Source organism: Pezoporus flaviventris, unplaced genomic scaffold (assembly GCF_033815535.1).
Source record: "Pezoporus flaviventris isolate CSIRO_AGI_PZ_B2104156 unplaced genomic scaffold, CSIRO_AGI_Pfla_v1 ptg000007l, whole genome shotgun sequence".
NCBI lineage: Eukaryota > Metazoa > Chordata > Aves > Psittaciformes > Psittacidae > Pezoporus > Pezoporus flaviventris.
In genome coordinates this window covers 34,306,394-34,327,525 of record NW_026892555.1, presented here as the reverse complement: position 1 = coordinate 34,327,525, position 21,132 = coordinate 34,306,394, and the positions used below count along the sequence as shown (strand labels likewise).

The 21,132-nt window shown below is 40.8% G+C and overlaps 1 protein-coding gene and 1 long non-coding RNA gene across 7 annotated transcripts in view; one reads left to right on the top strand and one right to left on the bottom strand.

The window, feature by feature from the left end:
• Positions 1-941: 941 nt before the first annotated feature.
• Positions 942-19,723, bottom strand: LOC133266769 (uncharacterized). The gene is made up of 3 exons (XR_009742506.1): positions 19,458-19,723; positions 18,894-19,097; positions 942-1,743 (listed from the first exon to the last, which is right to left on the bottom strand). It is a non-coding gene; the product is annotated as an uncharacterized LOC133266769 (long non-coding RNA).
• CUNH8orf34 (chromosome unknown C8orf34 homolog) overlaps positions 19,028-21,132 on the top strand; it is a 161,586-nt gene continuing 159,481 nt past the window's right edge. For all 6 annotated transcript variants that reach the window (XM_061448320.1, XM_061448318.1, XM_061448317.1 and 3 more), the window contains exon 1: positions 19,028-19,130. In XM_061448320.1, the coding sequence (XP_061304304.1) occupies positions 19,062-19,130 (69 nt within the window). In that variant the 5' untranslated portion in view covers positions 19,028-19,061. The remainder of the gene's footprint in view (positions 19,131-21,132) is intronic.

The window sequence follows — 21,132 nt, the reverse complement described above, 5'->3', positions numbered from 1 at the left end:
TCAAGCATGTAGATTTTTTTTTTTTTTTTTTCTCAAGTACCTCCAAACTACCTAAGACAGTGAGGAAAAAGAGAGCATCTGAGGAGGAGGGGGACATCAGTAAGCTGGTAAGATGAATAAGTTAAGTTCTTTAGATGGAAGCTGTACTCAAAACTCAGTAACATTAATGGCAAAACGTCTTGTGGCTTCAGGTGGCTTTGAAGGCACTTTCATTTGACTGAGAAGATGAGAGAAAGCTCTCTCACTCCAACAGATGAAACGCATCTCTAGGATGGGCTGCATTAAAAGGAGCGTGACCAGCAGGTCGAAGGAGGTGATCCTGCCCCTCTACTCTGCTCTTGTGAGACCTCACTTGGAGTATTGTGTGCAGTTCTGGTGTCCTTAACATAAAAAGGACATGGAACTGTTGGAACAAGTCCAGAGAAGGGCCATGAGGATGATCAGGGGGCTGGAGCACCTCCTGTATGAAGACAGGCTGAGGAAGTTGGAGCTGTTCAGCCTGGAGAAGAGAAGGCTGCGTGGAGACCTCATAGCAGCCTTCCAGTATCTGAAGGGGGCCTATAGGGATGCTGGAGAGGGACTCTTCATTAGAGACTGTAGTAACAGGACAAGGGGTAATGGGTTAAAACTTAAACAGGGGAAGTTTAGGTTGGATATAAGAAGGAAATTCTTTCCTGTTAGGGTGGTGAGGCACTGGAATGGGTTGCCCAGGGAGGTTGTGAATGCTCCATCCCTGGCATTGTTCAAGGCCAGGTTGGACCAGGCCTTGGGTGATATGATTTAGCGTAGGGTGTCCCTGCCCATGGCAGGGGGTTGGAACGAGATGATCTTAAGGTCCTTTCCAACCCTAACGATTCTATGATTCTATGATTCAATTGGTACAAGACAATTTTTTTTTAAGTAATGTAATTAAAGCATTTAAAGAATAGATAACTGCAACAGAAAAATAAATCCAAATTACAAAACCTGCTATCAAGTAATCACAGAAATTCACTCTCCCCTCCAAAGTAAGTTTTTTCTAGAACAAGCCTCTACAAGCAGTTATTGCATTGATTACTATGAAGAAAAGCTCTATAGAGAACAGCATATAGTGTAAAAAAAATGTTACATATTGCTAAATTTAGTTTCAAGTTTTCTACAAAACTTTCAGGAAGCAAACTACCGCCTTGCAAGCCTGAGTTCAACAAAGGGACAGAATCAGACTAGGAGGAAAGTTTGCTCTGTCAAATTTAAAACAATGATAATGCTTTTGTAAAGTGTTTTGCTTTGCTTTGGATTTGGCTTTTAACTACCTCAGCATTTTCACATGTTGCCTGACTTCCTACTATAGATAAGTTATGGGAGCCTTCAGAGAAGACTTTGAAAACATATACTTCCATGACTCAAGGCTTTGATGCAAGTTGTATATTCCATGGAACGAGCCCACCCCAGCCCTGTAACAGCTGCAAAACTAGAATACTGGTTTATTAAGCATCTGGTACATGCAGCAGTATAGAATATTGTTCATTACCTGAAATTAGAAAGCATGTGCATTCTTCACATCTTTATTTTTCCAGGAACAAGCGGAGAAAAGAAGACAGCTCCAGACACACCAGTTGTAAGGCCCAGAATGTGAAATTCAGGTTGTCCAAGCAGTGGGTATTGGAGACCATCCTGGAGCAAATCCAGAGTCAGAATCACTGAAGGTATGGGCCTGCCTTAGCACAGTCGCTGCCGATGGAGGCAATGACTACCAGAGGAGCTCTGTAAGGAGCACAAGGGCAGGAGGTGGGGGGCATTAGACAAATAATGCTTCTGGGAATTTAGATTTCTTTTCATATCTGATACCTAATCATCATGGTATCATGGTGGCTTTCCCTTTGGAGGAACCACCACCCTCACACCTTCACCTTCCTTACTTAGGCTTGACATTGGGGCCAGTGCTGTTTGACACTGTCATCAATGGGCTCACCGATGGTATGGCATATACCTTCACAGCACAGCTATGGATGCCACCAACATGTGGAGAGTGGTAGATACACCGGAGGATGGTGCACCATTGTGAGAGGCCACAACGAGCTGGAGAAATGGTTCCACAGTAACCTCACAGAGTTCCGCAACGGCAAATGCGAAGTCCTTTATGTGGAACAGCAGGGCAAGGTGGAATAACTAACTGTCTAGCTGACAGCTCTGGAGCCAAGGGCCTGGGGTCTGTAGTCATGAAGCTGGTCATGAATTGGCAGTTAGAGTAAAAACTAACCACATATTGGGCTCTGTTAAGAGTGTAAACAGCAGACCAAATCAGCAATCCAACCTACTTGGCACTCAAGGTACTTTTTCTAGTACTCTTTCAAGTTTACCACCATCCCAGCACAAGATATGTCTACAAACTGTAGAGAGCACAGCAAAGGGATGACAGGGCTGGAGCACATAGCACACAAGGTGAGGTTGAAGGATTTGAACTTACTCAGCCCAGAAAGGGGTTGCAGAAATAAAGCTAGATTCTTCTGAGAAGTGCAGAGCTGAAGCACAAGATGTGATGGTCACAAGACAAAATATAGGAAATGCAGCATGACCAGTGTTAAGGGAAAGAACATTCATCACCCTAAGCACTAGCACAGTTTGCCCCATTTCACAGAGGCTGTGAAATCCATCCTCATCCTAGGAGATTTTCAATGCTCAGCTGGAAAATGCCCTAAGCAATCTGATCTAACTTTGAAGTTAGCACGGCTTTCATGTCTCCTCTGACCTAAACTACTCTGGTTGCTGAATCAGTTGCCACTAGATGAAGGCCTCAGGCATGAACATGTTCCTTCCAGACATGTTTACCTCAGACTGGTTGCCAGCTGATTGGTACAAGCTAAGGCCTGTAGGATCCTGTAGGCTTCCTGAAGGTGCTAGATATGATGAGCCACATTCTCACATATGGCTGTCTGCCTCTGAAAATTCTGGACAGGCTTCCTAGTCACACCAGGAGTATCTTCAACAAGTGGCATTGATCTTCTGGACTCAAACTTCCTCTTAGTGATGGGGAGCCTGGCTAGAATGGTATCAAACAGTCCAGTGGTCAGAGATCTGAACTGCTGATGGAAATGTCTCCTTTATGCACTGCCAGTTTTCAAACAACAGTTCTTGTAGACAGTTGACTATCTACATAGCAATGGCTCATGTTATGCAATGCTGGAAGTTAGGGGAAGCCAGATGCACTTAAGATGGCATAGACTTTTTAGCAGGAGGCACAAGAGGGGGATCAGCAGGCAGCAGTTACTGCTGCACTGAAGCTGGTAGCTGTTGACAGCTATGGCTGTGTCTACTGTTTTACCAGTGTCACGCTGGAGGCCTCTGTAAAAGCGAGAAGAGTTGCAAGGTAAGCAGTACTCCAAGCTGCACTACAGCTACTCAGCAGTGTGGATGAAGTCGGTATGCTCTGGCTTCTTTGGTCTTTTATGGATATCAGAGATAATGAAGACACACATTTATGTTTTTTTACATGTGAATACCATAACTGCATACTACTTACCCAATTATTACTATTGACTTCAAATGTGTGGTGGATGTATCAGCATTGGTGTCCTGGCTCCCTTGTTAGATACTGGGAATACACAGTACTTTTTTTCAGTCTGTGGATTTTCACTAAATTGTGGTAAGCAATTTCTATCTATGTGCCTTACTGGTTTGTCTTGTCCCTCTTTGTCTAGGAAATTCTAACCATGTTGAGTTCTGCAGTGAATCTTTTTCTGACTAAGAAAACTTGTTTCTTTTGTTATCACATTTTAATTACTGAGTTTCCCCTCTCATTTGCATATATGTTTAGAATTTCAAGGTATTCAGTGATGTCAGCATTTGTCTTTTTTCCTAAGTATTGCTTGCTTTCCAGATATAGCACTTGTTTGGCTTTGCTATATAACAGACCCACCAAATGAAGATCTAACTGTCACTAAGAGCATTATTTCTGTTGAAATATGTTTTATATGTACATTTATGTTTCTTTTGATAATATAAAGGTTTTTTTTTTCATCAAAAGATCTTAGAGATTTTTAAATTAATCTGTATACACACTATAAGAAATGTGTAAATGCCTGATGCAGTTGAAGAATATAAGTAGTTATGACTTTTGTCCGTATTATCTGTTGAAATAATTTCACAAATGAGACACTGAAATTATTTAGTAGGTACTGGGCCAGTAGTATAGATCCCATTTAATTTTTTGTTTGTCTTACAATTTACCTTCCAAGTTTAGATAATTTATGAGTACTCTTCCACCAAATTTCATAAGCTAGTCATTGTTTTCCTTCTAAATTTATACTGTAATCTCTAACATACTCCTCAAATTCCTACCACAATAACAATCACATTTTTTAACCATCCCTCAACAATGTTTACCCAAGCTGTAGAGCTGCATGTCTTATAGATGGACTGCAATTCCATTATATATGTACTGGCTCCTTGTTATGTTCAATGTATCAATTACAATTTTATAGTACTCCTGCTGTTGGGTAGCAGATTTTACATTTGTGGACCTGCTTCCTAAAGAAATTGTAATATTTTCTTTAGAAACTGAACAAATAAAACAACTCCCACCCAGAAAAAAACCCAACAATCTCTGTTTTCTAAGACCTGTTTTGAACAGCTGATAAAAAAATTGCAAGGTGACACAAGGGCTGGAAAACAGCAAATGTAAAAGGTCCAATGATTTATTCTTTGCCCTCCATAGCCACCATTCATTTATGTGATTAAAATGGAGATCCCAATAAGTCTTTGGAACATGTTTATTCATCTCAGATAGCATCTTTGTCCACAAGCATTCTCAATATATGTGTGAGTAGAAAGTTCTATTATATATGGTAATGGTAATAATACTATTTAGATAAACCCCGTCTGAAGAAGGAAGCTAAATTTAGTCAGGAGCTGGAATCCACTCTTCACCTCACAAATAAGTTCTCTAGCAATCCAGTGCCTCCTAGCTCATTTGGCATCAGATCACACCAGATTAATTCTCAAATTGCAAATCACTAATTCAATCTACTGAAGTCCTTTTAATGTATTCTGGAAAGGCATCAAACCTATAGTGCAGCCTGACCTACATTAGTTTGTATGAGCTGATGAGATCACAGAACAATGAGAACTACTGTTCATTTCTGCAACCATTATAAAAAAAAATAAAAATAAAGCAATGAAGGGGTGAGTACAAGGACCATTATACAAAACAGAGCAATAAGGAATTGCTAATTACATTACATAATTAAATATTAACATGCATATTAGCATCTAAATAGCTAAAGGTTGCAAAGTAAAGTATTCAAATTGTTGGTATAGCTGTTCATTGTGAGGCTGAAATTGCATGCTGCTTGCCAGCTGGAGGAAAGAGAAGAGGGAGATGCCAGTGATAATTACACCTGTGACAGCCAAACACTTTTTCTACCTACTGGTACTTTCTGCCACACTCTGTGGAATGAGCATATAAATGTCCTCACGCATCGACAAAAAGGGTTATGGTTCAAGGTATTGACTTGGAAACTCTTGGATTTTTTAGGCTTTCTTTAATTGAAACTACAAGGGGGTTTGGATATTTCTATTGCAAGTAATAATGTATGTCTCCACTGCAGAACTGGGTAAATTTGCTAATCCAAGCAGAATGAATATCTATATCTTTTCCATGTCTACACAGCTGTATGTTCACTCTATATTAACTTACAAGACGGGCTAAAACTTTGGGTGTGTGGAAGAATCACAAGCGTCTTTGTAGAAGTATTAAGCTGTACCATTCTGCATTTTTTTTTGTATAAGGAGAAATGTGTATACCAAGGACCTTTAATACCCTCGAAGCACATTATAGTTTATTGGAAGATTTCTATTTTGCCCACCTGCTAGAAATTGTGAACTGGAAAAGGGTAGAAAGTAGCACATTTATATGGAAAAGCTCTTCTTTCACCTGATAAGTTCAAGACTCAATGCCTAGCAGTCCTGTGGCCTAGGCCTTGTCTGACACAGAACAGGACAGTTGTTATTTCTAGATCTCTGACCTAAGATATTTGAATTTTTTTAGAACTAGAAAGCTCCCCTACATTATCCAGGTAGACATAAGAAAAGAGCTGATAGAAAATACAGCACCACAGAAATGTCTTTGTAACAAGCAGCAAGTGTTTTTTTTTCACCTGGGTTGCACTTTTGAAAGGTTCTGAAAATGTCCTAAATGTGTTTCTGCTGTGGCTGTCACCTTGCAATGTGTTGGGTAGAATTTTAAGAATCTTTTGGGTGGTATATTAATATCAGACCTCAAATTATAATCATAGTCCAGTTGCTTTTGGAAAACTTAACAGAACATAATGTATACGAAACATATTTGATTCCTACTCTGCCACTAGAGAATTTTGTATCTGTATGTCCCAATTTCTCATTCTTATCCAAATGTCATTACTTTTGTCATTAGATCATCCACTGTAATTTATATCTTCCCAAACCCCAGTTCCAGTCCACTTCTTAAAAGCACATTACCTCTTCTTGCAGCATGCATTCTGCACACATCTTTTATTGGATTTTACTGTAATCACTCATTTCCTAATGTTCCTTCAGCTCATATATTTTTTGCTCTGCTTGGCATGCTCCTTGGACCGTCTCCAAAACAGTCCCTGATCTTATTGTTCAGTAAGCCATATGAGGAAAAGCATCTGATCTTATCCCACAGCTTATCACCACCATTCTATTCCACATAAATTTTCTTAGTCATGCTAGAATTTTTATTTCACTTACTCTACAAATCTAATGGAAATTCTGTAGGCCTTATGAATGAATCCTTTTACAGCTCACTTTCGTGTCCAAGCAAATCTACAAGTATCACTTTTGTTGCTCTCAGGGATCAGTAATAGTTTTCTGTTAAAAACATAGTGACAAATCTTATTCTCTGTAGTTGCTGAACACTAAGAAAACCGCCTTATTTTTGTGTCTCCAAATCAGCTGGGAAATTGTCTTGCCTGTTGGTAACTTCACTCCTCAGTCCACACTGGACAGTGAAGGTTACACGTGTCCTTAGACTCTTTGCTTTTATTCTGTGGGGGTAGGGGCAGGCTGATTTGAAGTCCGTAAAAAAAAAAAAAAAAAGCTATATTTTGGAACCCAAGCAGTTCCTTCATCCCATGTTCTTGTGTTGCTTCATTTTGAAATGATACTCTGATTCCTTCCTTGTAACCCCTCTGAACTTCGCTGGTGGCAAGATTTTCTCTAGTGCTCCATGGGGCTCTTAACTCCATTATGACACTCTGACACTTTATCCTTTTCCTCATTCTGAAGGCAAAATTTCATATAAAGAACATAACGTCTTAATACGGTAATTTTGATGCATATAAGCTTCTCTTTCAACAGTGTTGTAATTATATTACATTCTCATGAAATAAATTACAATTACACTCAATTTCCTGATTTAGCTACTTCCCAGACCAATTGCATTACACTTCTCTTTAAATATATTGTATACATTTGCATTTCTGATACGTTGTTTTTCAAGCTTCTTGAATGTGATCTGAAACTAAATTGAACTCTATTCTGTACTTTATTAGGAAAATGTCTTCCATTTCCTTCCTTTGTCCATGCAATAATTTCTGTGAACATTTAGAACTTCTTTAAAACACTTCAAGATACATATAAAATGTTTTAAAAATAATTCTCAGGTGGCAGTTTCTCTCCTGCTCTCTTTAGATAATATCCTCATGGGAGGTAGGAGTGATTTCAAACTCACGTCAGAAATCAGAATCAGGTAACTGTGACATAGTATGTATTTTTTTAATTTATTGAATGAAAATTTGAAGAGGATTTGAAGCACATATCCATACACTCTCCAGCTCTTGTCAGGAATGTACCGGTTCAAGATGTGGGTTATTGTGGAATGGGGATTCATATTTGAAACAGGGATCAGTTAAGAGAGGACGCAAACAGAGCATACATGTGGTGACTGAGACTGAAAAACTCATCAAGAATGGGGAGGGAAAAGGGCATGGATGAATTCTGAAAATCACCAGATCTTCAATTTGAGTGCAGAGGTGAATGGAGCTTTGTGATGGAGGAGGAGATCTGCAGTAGATCAGTTCTTTTATAGAGCTGGTGTTGGATAACTACAATTATTTTTTCACCCTAAGGGCCCTGAGTCAAAAGGCTAAAATTTGTTGAAGCAAGACTTTACCATTGGTGGAGACAGAAGAATAACTAATTCCTGAGGTACTATTTCATAATTTAACTGAAACAAAGTTGTACTAAAGCTATTTACTTTCTTTATAATTGAATGGAAATACTAGATTTGCCACCTTAAGCAGAAGTATCCTTACTACAAATGTTTCAGTGCAGATGAAAAGGGCAAACCAAAGCTGAAGTAATAAAAACTGAGATTCCTATCCTTGGAAAGCATGTTTGCATCTCATATCATAGATTCATAGAATAGTTTGGCTTGGAAGGGATCATCTGGTTTCAACCTCCCTGGTACAGGCAGGGACACCTTCCACTAGATCAGGTTGCTCAAAGCTCCATCCAGCCTGGCCTTGAACACTGCCAGTGATGGGGCATCCACAGCTTCTGTGGGCAACCTGTTCCAGTGTCTCACCGCCTGTAAAGAACTTCTTCCTTGTATCTAATCTAAATCTACCCTCTTTCAGTTCCAAGCCATTCCCCCTTGTTCTATCACTACATGTCCTTGTAAAAAGTTCCTATCATTCTTGCAGGGCCCCTTTAGGTGCTGAAAGGCTGCTATAAGGTCTCCCCTGAGCCTTCTCTTCTCCAGGCTGAACAACCTCCCAACTGTCTCAGCCTTTCCTTACAGGAGAGGTGCTCCAGCCCTCTGATTATTTTCATGGCCCTCCTCCGGACTCAAGCCAAGCAGTCCATGTCTTTGTTGTTTTGGGAGCCCCGGAACTGAACACAGGTAAGAGTAGTTAGGGTAGATCCTAGGATCAAGAATTTTTTCAGTGCCAGGAGTGCTTTAAATATGCCAAAGAAAGGAGCAGAAGGAAAAGTGAGGTGTGTAAGAGGCCTTTACAGTCTAGACAGAGAAAACAGTGCAAAGTAGGAAAAGAGAAATGATAATTCTACAATAGGAAAATGCATTGTCAGTCAACACCTGGATTGTTCTCTGTGATATACTTTGGAACCAAAGACCAAAATACAGTCCTCTGTTTCTTTTTCCCCCACACTCATACTGAATTTGCAGAGCATCCTTATTAATAAACAAGTATATAATGTGCTTATCTACTTTGATAGATAATGTACTCATCCATTCCAAATACCTCTCCATAGCAATCATAAATGATAAACAGGAAGTGAACAGGGGGAAAAGAAATGGGAAAATCATTTGAGTAAAAGTGCTACAGCATTCCTGAATGGGCTTGTGGATTAACTGTTTAGCAGAATCTTCACTGCCGACCTGATCTTTGATAACTATCTGAACTGATACTCCAAACCTTTCAAAATGTTCCCAATTCCAGTGTACTTTATCTAAAGCTCAGTAACAGCAACTGTGTACATGCTCACAATCTGCTCGTGATGATGCCGACGATGCTGTTATCTTCTTATATTTTCTCTGCTTTGAACAGACTGTTCATTCATGTATTATTTTTTTCCCAAGTGCAGCATGTTGATATGTTAAGAAACAGGCTGCACCAACAAATCTGGCAGATCAATGTATTTCTGTTTTCTGAAATACAGCTTTCCTAAATTCTTTCCAAAGTTTCAGGCTTTCTGTTCTTTTTATTCTTTATCCTTATTGTGGACCCAATACTGATTCCACTAAATTTAAAGGCACCTTGCAATTGTGATTCTAAACCTCTTTGAACTTTTTCCTCTCTTCTTAGGTACAAGTAGACAAATGTATTGTTTACCTTCTCATTTCGAAAATCATAGCATTGTATAGTGAGTGTGACAGATACAATTTTCTAATGAACTAGCATACTGGTCCACAATCCCTTCCACATTCTCCAGAGAAATAATGTTGCATGCAGTATGATTCTAATACTTTGCTCACTCACACTATTTATGTTAGTTATGTAGATACTCAGTTTCCTCCCTTAATGGTTTTCCATTCACTTATTCTTTGTGTTCCCTTCATGCTTTTTCAGCTTCCACGTCTTCATTTAGACATTACCAGAAAGTCTGGATGTAAATTCACAATTGTGAGTATCCCCATTTATTTTTTAAAATCCCTTCTTTACAGCATTTGCCAGAAAGCCTTAAAAAAACAAATTGGGGGGGGGGGGGGGGGAGGAGAAAAAGTTATGCTTACCTTTGATAATGTACTGAAGTCCATAACTAAGAGTCTTTTAAGTCATGTATTAATGCTTACCTAACAATTAGAATATAGTTCTTGCTGTAAAAAAAGCTACTATGCTGAATTTCTATATTGCATTATGAAAAATATACTGTAACCGCACACTGGTCAATGGCACAAATATTTCCCACAAACAGCCAAGAGCAAAATAGTCAAGACTCAGACCAAAAATCCAAACAGAACAGAACTGTGTTCCAATTCATGTGAACACACTACACTAGTAAGATTTAAAGCAGGTCTGCCAATGATTAGAATTTTGACTTGTAGAACACTTACAATTAACAGTTAATTGCAGTGTTGTTTATAAGCACTGAATTAGTATCTCTATAATACATGTGGCCTATATTTGATGCTTTATTCTTTTGAGGGGAAGTCAGTAAGTGCCAACCCACATATTATTTTTTATATGTAGAGTTCTGAATTTAAATTTCCTGATAAGAATATGACTGAACCTAAAATACTTCTCTACAATAGACAAAACATTCCTCTATTTGCATGAAAAAAGTTTCCAAAAAAATAACCATCTACATCTTTTCCTGAAAAACCTCAGGCACTTAGGTAACTCAGTCTCCAAATGAGCCTTTCAATTTTGCTGCAGAAGATAATCCTTTATTCCAATTTTTTTTAGGACAATGAAGCTTATGAAATGTAAATTGCTTTATCAAGTGCTCGAAAATTAATCCTAGATTAAAAATACATTTTAAAATGTTATTAGGGATGTCATGTTACTAATAACAAATGGAGCTTTTCCGTGCATTTTGGGACAGGAGACAAATTTAATTACCTTTTTGCTAATTGTCTCTTTTGTGCTCTTATTGTAATGCATATTATTTTAAATGCTTTAAGTTCATAACTGCTAGTGGGAGGCAGCTGTATGGCTAAGATTTGGTGTATTGAGTGGAAAATGCAACTCATTATCAAGACAGCAGCCTATGAAGACCTGGGCACATGCTGCTTTAGGAAAGTCAGTTGAAATCTCATAAATGCAGATAGATGCAGAAATATTAAACTCCAGTTACTTTAATAGCAGAAATATCAATCTCTTTCCAATTAAGTAAATCAGCCATGATGAAGTAACCATGTGTCCAGCATTTTCCATGTGAAACAAACCCAAGGGGATAAATCCCAAGCCAAGAATTTTTCCCCTTTAGGAAGAATCAGATGCATGTGTGATGGCTGAAATGCTGCCAAAGGCAAGCATTCAATGGCAAATTCAGTCCAAGGTCCTTGTCCTTCTCTTCAAGGACTGTAATGGGCATTGGCATTAATATTTCAAGGACTTCCTCTAATTTCACATCCCTCCAAGTAAAAGCAGTAATCACCTAAGGAAGTATTATTACCAAATAGTTGCTAAGCTTCCTACTACAGGAAATTAAATGGAATCATTGCTAGCCTCCTTCTCACTAAAAAGCAACACATGCCTCTTTGCCTGGGTTTTTGTTTGAACACAGCAATCTTCAGGTTAGTAAATTTTCCATTTTTAAGCTCTTGTCCCTAGGTACTGTCTTCAAATCCAGCTCCACTAGGCCTGGAAAAGAAGATACAGTGGTTTTGCCAACTCACGTATTTTTTACCATTACTCCTTTTATGTTTAGTGTTTAATTTTTTTCCACCTCTAGTTCCTGCAATCAAATTGCTGCAAAAGAATCTTTGCTTTCACTGTAGAAAAAGAGTTACTAGATATCTCGAGTTTGTGTCAGGGCAGGAGAGGGTCCCAGAAGCTTTGAAACTGTAAAATTCAAAAGTTTAAAATCTATTTTAAAGTCTCTCTTGATGATTTTTGTTCAGAACCATATTTATTATTTTTTCCTTTTTAAATGTTGGAAGTTGGCATTACTGGCATGCTTATTGAGCATAATCCTGGTCATTCTTAGGTATGTTCTGGTAATAAAAAGCAACCTGGAAAACAGCTTCCTGGGCATTTGGGGGATTCCTGATGAGTAAGGAGAATGCTTGACTAATGTTAACTTGTGTTATTAGGAGCAGAGGAGTCCAAGCTGTATACACAAAAGCTATCGATCATCTGAAAACCAGTCATCCTAAACTTCCTCTGTCTAGATTATCTTCTGCACTGGTTCACTCTTTAGCAGCTTCAGCAATATTACCTGACCTTAACAGCTTCATGGTGGCAGTCTTTAGGCAGCTAAGGCTTAACAGCCTTCCTAGCCTAGAGTTAGCTGTAACGCTTCTCTGCTGGCTGCTTCCCCACCCTGAAAAAGTGATACACTTTAAATGTGTTTGTCTTTAACGACCTGAAAACCTAACTTACATGTAAGTTTTCAGCTAAAAAGCATGCTGAAATGCTTGGTGGTTCAGAGCATACATGACTATACCACTGCAAGTAATCAGGATACAGTTAGCAGTACAAACATTTATAATAATTATGTGGTGGATATACAAACATATTCCAGGTTTATAGACCCTTAAGTAAACCTTGCTGTCCAAATGCAATACGCACGTATTACAATTACGCACGGACTACAGCATGAACCAGTGCTGGCAGCTGAGTCAGGTACAGCACTTGTTTATGACCATGTCCAAGATCTTCCTGCAAAGCAGTTTTACAACCTGTTAGCAGAGTGTGACTCTTTGTTCCCCTCTAGTGGCTGGTCTGCATATTAGAGTTACTAGTCACGGCCTGGAAGAACTAGACCAGACTCGGAACAAGTAGCACATGCCAAAAAGTCTTGGTTCAGTCCCTGCTGCCATCCATGCCGCCAGAATACCAACAGTGAATAGACAAATACTCTGTGGTCTGGCAGTGTTACAGAGGGAGGGGAAATGGACAGTTTTTGAAGGCCTGCATTACTATGCTCTTAGCCACCACCAGATAATTCAATTAGTATTTGTATCTCTCAGAAAAGAAAAATAATGTACCTCTCAGAAAAGAAAAATAATGTAACTGTCAGTTGGTGTTGTAAGTCTTTAATTATTTGAGTACTTTGGTGTTATTGTAGCTGCATATGAATCTCACCCATCCATCTTCAGGAGGATACTAAAAGCTCTGCTTACCAGGTTGCATCGTAGTCTTAGCTGGCTTCCTAATAATGCTTATCTGCAGTTTTCTGTACTGCACTTAAACAGTGAAATCTCAAAGCAGATTTGTCCTTTAAATTTATTTAATATATACAGTCAGATCCTGCTCTATTATTATTGGGCTCATAAGTACTGCTCCTTTTACTTTTGCATTGTATGTGTAGCCAAACAGAAAACAACTATAAATGTGCTAAAAATGGATATAAGCTGCAATAAAGTCTTGAAAGAGTAGTGGTTTCTATTAATGGTTGGATTGGTAATATGGTATTAGAGAATTTTTCAAGTTTGGATGGATTTTCCTCTGAATAGGATGAGAAGAGCATTCCTGAATCAACTATTGGAAGCAGGAAAGCAAACATGATGAATGAAAACAAATTACACAATACATCTGAGAATAAGAGTCCAGGAGGTAGTCACTCATCCTCCTTAAGCACAGTGTGGGTTTATGAATCTTGGATTTTCCAGTGATTTGTTCTTGTCCCTATTGAGAGCCTGAGGATAATGCAAGCTTTTAAGCTCCCCAGGGCTCATGCCCTGCAAGGAATAGGGAATGTTTTACCACAGAGGCTGAGTGTTTGTGGCCAAGATCACAATGTATAAAGGAAAAGATATGCACAATGTGGGCTGAATTCTCTAGAATGATAATGCAAAAGAAACCTTGCTCTTTCCAAGTCTGAGTCTAGCCCAGATTTTGAAGTTGTATGGTTCTTACTTCGGTGCAAACAGGAAACCGTAGAAAGGGTATTCAAGGCTGTCTAAACTTAAGCTGATGTTTGGGGAGATAATACCCTTTACTGAGTAGGTTTTAAAAACCCCACCAAACAAAATTAAGTATACCAAATCATTAGCATGAGCCCTTTGGTGATGTTATTGCCAGTTCTGTCTGGTAACTTCATATGGGCTAAAAATGTAAATTGGGTATTTCAGTACAATGTATTAAGATGCTTCAGTTTCTTTTGAGAAGACACTATCTGAGCAGATCCATTTTAGGGGAATGCTAAATAAAAAGCTAAATGGCAGCTTTCTAGGTCAGGAGCTGTCAGACTTCCATAATTTTAAACAGTTTTAAGCACTGCAATATTAATTGAGTGTGTGTGTGCATATGTACATGTGTGTGTGCTGTTTTAGAAAATTTTACAACAGGGATTTAAAGCCTATGATTTAGCAGTAAAAAATAATTCCTCATGTATAAAGTGCACAAACTCAGGGTTTTTATTTTCTTAAAGGTAACTTCAGTTGCATTTTTTTTTAAGTACAAGCATACTTTTAAGAACTGCATTTAGCTGTTGACTAATGGCTCTTTTAGTTCTTCATGAACTAGGTAATGACTTTGCATAGAATATCAAACTCAATAGAAACAACCACAGTAATGGAAGAATTCTTTGTCTTAAAGTTATATTAAAGGAAACTGACAAAATTGAAAGCTCTATAAAGAAAATATCACCAGGTTTTGATGAATACTACCTCTTTTAATGTGCCTGCTAGGTGTTCTTTTTTCCCTATTTTTTTCCTAATTGTTTTGTGGAAGGTTCATGAAGGAATTTCTGATTATTTTTGACAGCTGAAACATAAAGCACATAATGGGAGCTATAAAGCCATGTAAAGGTCTGTAATAAATTCATATATTGCCACTACAGATTTCTCTTAGATCTTAATGTCTCTTTTGCACTCCAGATGCCATCTCAGAAAATAAACTTCCTACAGAGCATATGGATCAAATTTTAGCCAGCAGGGAGAAGAACTGTTGACTTGGCACTGTGTATTTGTGACCCACAGAGTACCTTCACAGACAGCCAAGTCATCAGTTTCAGTTTCTGCTAGGCAGTGGTAGCTCTGACTTCTGAAGAACACCTTCTTTGCATGTGAAGTCTGGATAACTTAACTCTAGGAATGATGAATGGGTACTGCAAGTGCCCGTAACTTTGAAAATTCAGAGCTCAGCACTGGAACTGCAGCAATCTTATTCTTGAAAAATGGATGAAGGGACTGAAATTGTGTAGAACACTACAGAATCACTTAATGGGCCCCTACTCTGGTGAAGTCCTTGAACTAAGACAGTCAAACCAGAAGCAGCATACCAAAACATACACAATCCGCTTGGTGAGAAGAGTGAAGGATGGGGAAACCACCAACACACAATGGTAAGAAGCATGGAGCTCAGATATCACAGGTGTGAACACAGAATAAGAACTGAGTAGAGTGTGGTCACAACCATCTTAAAATTAGCTCTGTTCTTTCATCCATCTCCCTGTTGTTTTAGAATCCTAAAGTTTTTACTTTATGAGCTCCATATAATTCAAAATCAGGACACCTGTCATTTTTGATGCCTCTGTGCAAATTCTTGCAGTCCTATCTGATCTTGAGGTTCAGTCCTGAGTGTTATGTAGATGTGCATGCTGTATACTGCTCTTTAAAGAAAAATATCTACCAAATGAAATGTGGATCATAGCAAAGCACGATACAGAGAATGTATTTTATTACCTGGGTTGTAAAGTAATTTAGTATTGAGTTGCTCATACAAAAAAGTTTGCTAAGAGTAATATAAATTTATGCAGGGCCAAATCAGTAATTTTAATCCAAGAGATTTTTTTTTTTTTTTTAAATCTCTGATCCTTCAGTATTGAAATGAAAGTTAATTTTAAAAGACCTGTATTAATACCAATTTAAAAAAACAACTTAATTATAAATTTGATTTTTTTTCCCCTAAATAACAGAGCACAGAAAGGACATCCCCAGCTCTCTGTCCTAATTTGCAAATCACAGGTATTTATTGATAGCTCATCTTAGTGTGGCTTGTCTTAAATCTATCACGAGTTTTTGTGCTGATAAAAGAACATGCTAACAAGGAAATTCCTTTTCCTATTCTATCATGTCACTGAGCCTAATGCTTTATACAGGAGACACCTGCACTCTCATACTTCAGCACTCAGCTTTCTGTCAGGGAGCTGCTGGAGACCTTCAACTAGGAAACAGTAACATGAAGCTCTTGGTAAGGAACTGTGTTCATGTCTCCCTAAAGTTCCTAATTCGTATCAAAGGAAAACCTGTCAGTTAAGTGTTATGGGAGCTGTGGGATTAGAAGATGTGTCTGTTTTGAAAGCTAATTCTGCATTTGACCTTGGAAGATTTCCCAGCCACAGTAGTATTGCTAGTGTGTCTTCCAAGCCAACTGGAAAGTCTAGGTTGTATGTCTGGGTGAGAATTAAGAGAGGGAAAAGAAGGCCTGGGAAACAGGAAGGAAAAATGACAACAGATACCAGAAAGAGATACTCAAAAGCCATCTGGAGGTAGGGCTGGGGCAACCAGCTCTAGGTGACCCTTCTATAGCACAGGGCAAGACAAGTCCTTTCCAACCTCAGTCACCCTGTGATTGCAGGGAGGATGGGAGAGGGAGAGAGAGAGAAAAAAAGAAAGAAAGAAAAACAAACCACAACCAACCCCCAAAGTTCTGAGGTTTTAACTGTGAGATCTTGGGATCTAGCTAACTGCACAATATGCAACCATATACAGTTATTGTTATCTTTAAAACCTCCTTTAATAAGTTCTCTTTTTTATTTGTATTGCTGATAGTCTTGTTTGTTTTCTTCAGTCCTCTTACTGGTCAAATAGAGCAGTAACAGTTTGCAGGTCTTGGAGCGGTCAGGTCTGGAAGTACTGCTGCTTCGAGAAGTCAGGCTATGTAGGGCTATACAAATGTATGTTCTCATTTTTGGATCATGGGAGGGAGGGACGTATCATTTTGCAAAGTGGGAAACTTCTATCTGTTGGAGCAGTCTGGGTTCTGGTGCGATTTGTGAAATTTTACAGACATACTCATCTGATAGGAATCATCAGAGCCACTATAGAGAACCTGCATCACTGGCAATTACCCCTACAATTGTATGATCCTCCTTAGGCTGATTAAACTAGCTTAGCACCATACTATTTAAGTGGCACCAGGCACAGCAGCTGTACTTTGCTGGAGACGATATGCTGAAACTCTGAGCTGATATGAATTTTAGAAGACTACCTAAAAATCAAAATTTAAAAAGGCCATTTTTTAGTGGCTACTATGGAAAATAAACACTGCATCACTGAGATTATTGGTTATTATTACTATTGCTTATGTTACAGGGTGCACTGCAAGCTCTCTTTTATAATACTCTTACACCTGACATCTTTCTAGGTAGAAGTGTGAGTTTTAGGTCAGTAGAGAGGACTCTGAAGTCAAACAACAGTCGGCGGCTGTGGGAGCATAACTCACGATCTTTTGACTCCTGCCAAAATTAAGTTTCCAAATCAGGAAAGGCTTGTACTCCTGCATTTGCAGCATACTGCTTGACTGGGAGCAGGCAGGCTGATTCAGTGGACATGCTGAATGTTCCCAATATTCTTCAAAGATGTTTTGTGCTTTTAAAAAATTCCTATTAAAAATAAAATGTCTTTTTCATTGTGGGCTTTTTGTGGGGATTTTTTGTGTGTGTGTTGTGGTTGTTTTTTTTTTCCTTTTTTTTTTTTTTAAAAAAAAAAACAGGTAAATGCCAATACAGCAGAATCAGTTACTGCAGAAGAACGGAAGTGTCAAACCCCAACAAGCATGTTTTTGTTTGTTCTTCTCTAAAGAGAGAGAGAGATAAAAGCTGGTTATGACTCTGCCTCCTGAAAAGGTAGGGACCTAATTACTTGAAGTGCAGAAAGAATAAATACTGCTTCTTTGATGTAGCTATTAACTCGCTGCTCCCTGAAACCAGATGGAAATTTCTCATTTACTCCACCGCGTTTTTGGACAACAGCCCTTGGCTACTTGAGGGAACTCAACACAACCCGAGACCACAGTACAGCTACACATACCTACTGGAGTTGTTGTATTAAGATGCTCAGTGTCTCTAACTGGGAATTTCATTTAAGAAGAAACGGAGCGTTTCAAGATTTAAAAAGCATTTAAACAGGGAGGGAAAGCGCTGGCTGCAGTCCTGGCACCCCCATTCCCTGCTCGCTGAGCGACTCCTTTCACTCCTCCCTGACCCGCCGCCTGCTGAAGTTTTCGAGTCCTCCCTACCCCGCGGAGCCCACCCGGGGGACTCCCAGCACCGGGAAGCAGAGCCAGGTGTGGGCCCTGGAAAACGGCGGCGCGTAGGCAGCGCCCGCGGAAAGCGGGTACTTGGCCGCGCCAGGGGAGCAGCCCGTCTACGGAACGAAGAAGCCACAGCAGCCTCCGCCTCCCGCCCGCTCTCCTCCCCCTTCGATCTCTCCCGCCTTTTGTGCGCCGGAGCCCGGGCGCCAACGGACGCAGGGCTGACAGAAGCCCCCAGCCGCTGGCTTCGGGAGCGGTGTTGTGGTGAGAGCGGCAGCTCGATCCGCGGCTGTTCCCGTAACCAAGGCGCTGCCTAGCGCACACGGACAGACACAGACAGACACAGGGCGCGGAGTGGCGCGGGCTCCGCGCTGCCTTTGCAGCTTTTCTCCTCCCTGCACCATGCTCCGCTCCTGGCAGCGTCCGCCTGCTGCTCCCTGAGGGGGAGATATCCCGCCGCCGCCCCGCGCCCAGTTAAGCGGGCGACTGACACCCGGCTACCCGTTCCCACCCCCCCGTTACCTGAGTTAGCTCCGTCCCGGAGACTTCGGGCTGCCGCCCCTCCGCAGCGCCTCCCCCAGCTCCCGCTGTGGCAGCCTTTGGGCGGCGGAGAGTGAACCGCGAGCAGCCAGAGGGAGTGCAGCCGCCGCCGGGGGAGAGGAGCTCCAGCCCCCGCCTCCGGAGCTTCTCATGGCGTCTCACCAGCAGACCAGGATCCAAGCCTACCTGGAAAAGAATAAGATCGGTCCCCTCTTCGAGGTAAGCTGCACACTTGCCGGCCGGCTTCTCCGCGGCGGGCAGCGGTAGGGGTGCCCCCGCGATGGCCGCGGCTCCCCGCGCAGCACAGGTGAGCGCAGGGGCGACGACGAGTTCGAGGCGCAGCTTCGGCGCCTGCCCGGCCGGGGAGGGGGCGACGGGGCACCTTCTGCCTTGCCCTGCCTTGTCCTGCCCCTCCATGCGTGTGCCCTCGTGTCCCTTCTCCATGCCCCTGTGGGTGTCGGAGCTCCGGGACCCCTCCGGAGCTCCGGCGAGCGAGCGGGACCCCTTGCCCCGCCACGGACGCACCGCCCTCCGGTTCACACGCACCCGCGCGGGTCGTGAAACAGGTGCCCCATCGCCCTCCCACCAGCGGCCCCAGGCTCCGGAGGCGCCCTCTCACTTCGCCTCGGCGGCCGCGGCGCCCCGCGGCGTGGGACCGCGGCCCGGTCCCGACTGACCGTTCGTGTGCTGCTTGGGGAGGTGGCGCTCCCAAGGCTTCGCTGTCTCCAGGGCGGCAGCGCTGAGCCGCGAGCGGGAGCAGAGGCGCTGTCCCTCCGAGACCGGCTGAGCGAGGAGAGAGGTGGATGCCTCCCCACCGGGAAAGCCGGGCACGCGGGGGGAAAGCTGTCCTGCGCACAGCCCGGCCCGATGGTGTTTTCTGAGATTTTCATCTGCAGTCAGACACTTGGGAGCCGTATTTTTTCGATACAGTTTCCGTGGTCTCACAAAGATGCACTTGCTCAATTTGTAGATGCACAGATGTGCATATTTTACTATTTCTGTGCATAAGCTATGAATACTAAAGCAATCGTGATTGTTACCATTTTATCATCCTGTTTCTCATACAGTTTTTACATCTAAATGCACATATATTATACTCTGGCATTATTATCCCAAGACACAAGTCTGCCTTTTTCAGTATTTAACTTGTTCTCAATCAAGCTTACTATGTACAAAATCTCTTTTATTCTGGTGTGATGGATTCCATGTCTTCAGTGCATGTTTTGGGTAGCCAACCCTCATAGGAAGGGTTCAAATTTTCTTAGGGATCTGCTCGCCAAGGGCCAGTTTTTGTATTTAGCGTGGGCTGAGGCTGTTGTGACAGGTTATGTTGGCTCAGTGTCAGAGGTGTTAGATATTTTCATTTTACAATGAATAAAAGCCCATTTGGTGGAACGGTAACTGGGTACGAGGGAACAGCAGATGATTTTTCTGGTTCTAGAATTCATAGAAACTGAAACATTTGTGCAGTTCAATTTCTGAATAAAAGGCTGTTCAATCAACACAGTTGCTAGGGCTGTATACGTAACTGACTCCCTTGTATTTCAATGGGAATTAAGTGCCTTGGGGTTGTTGAGGAGTTAGGTGCCTGACAGCTGTCATTTTCTTCTAGATTTTCTTAACCCGTTGTTTTACACATTAAAATTCAAACAAGCTACTTGACATCACTGTTCTGAGTCACTGTCTTTTAACCAAGTTTCTCAGTAGTGTAAGAGCTCTATGTTTAAATAGTAGGATGCTTTAGTTATTAATAGTGGAGGAAAGAAAAGTTGTATTTGTTACAAGGTTTCATGTATCACTATATATTTCACTTACCACTGTAATGTAGGAATTTAATTGATAGAAAGAATCCATGGAAGACTCTCCACATAACTGTGCAGGTTGTCCACAGGTTGTTAGTGCACTCCAGTGCACTAAGTGTGACCAGGAAGAAAATTCTTTGGTCAAATCAACTTAGACCTGAATACTAGAGAATGGATTTAAGAGATAAGGCCGTAGCATTCATGTAGCTGTTTAAAGTTATTTTAATCATTAACACTGGAAAGAAGAGGATAGTAGATCTTATCACCTCCACTTCCTGATTAGTCATTTAAAATATATATTTTATTTTGGTGTTGTTTTTTTTTTGTTCTCAACACTTTTTTGAAGATGTACAACCTTTGCCTGATCTTGCAGCCATCATTAATGGCAAGACACGTATTTGAAGTTGACAGAAATTGAT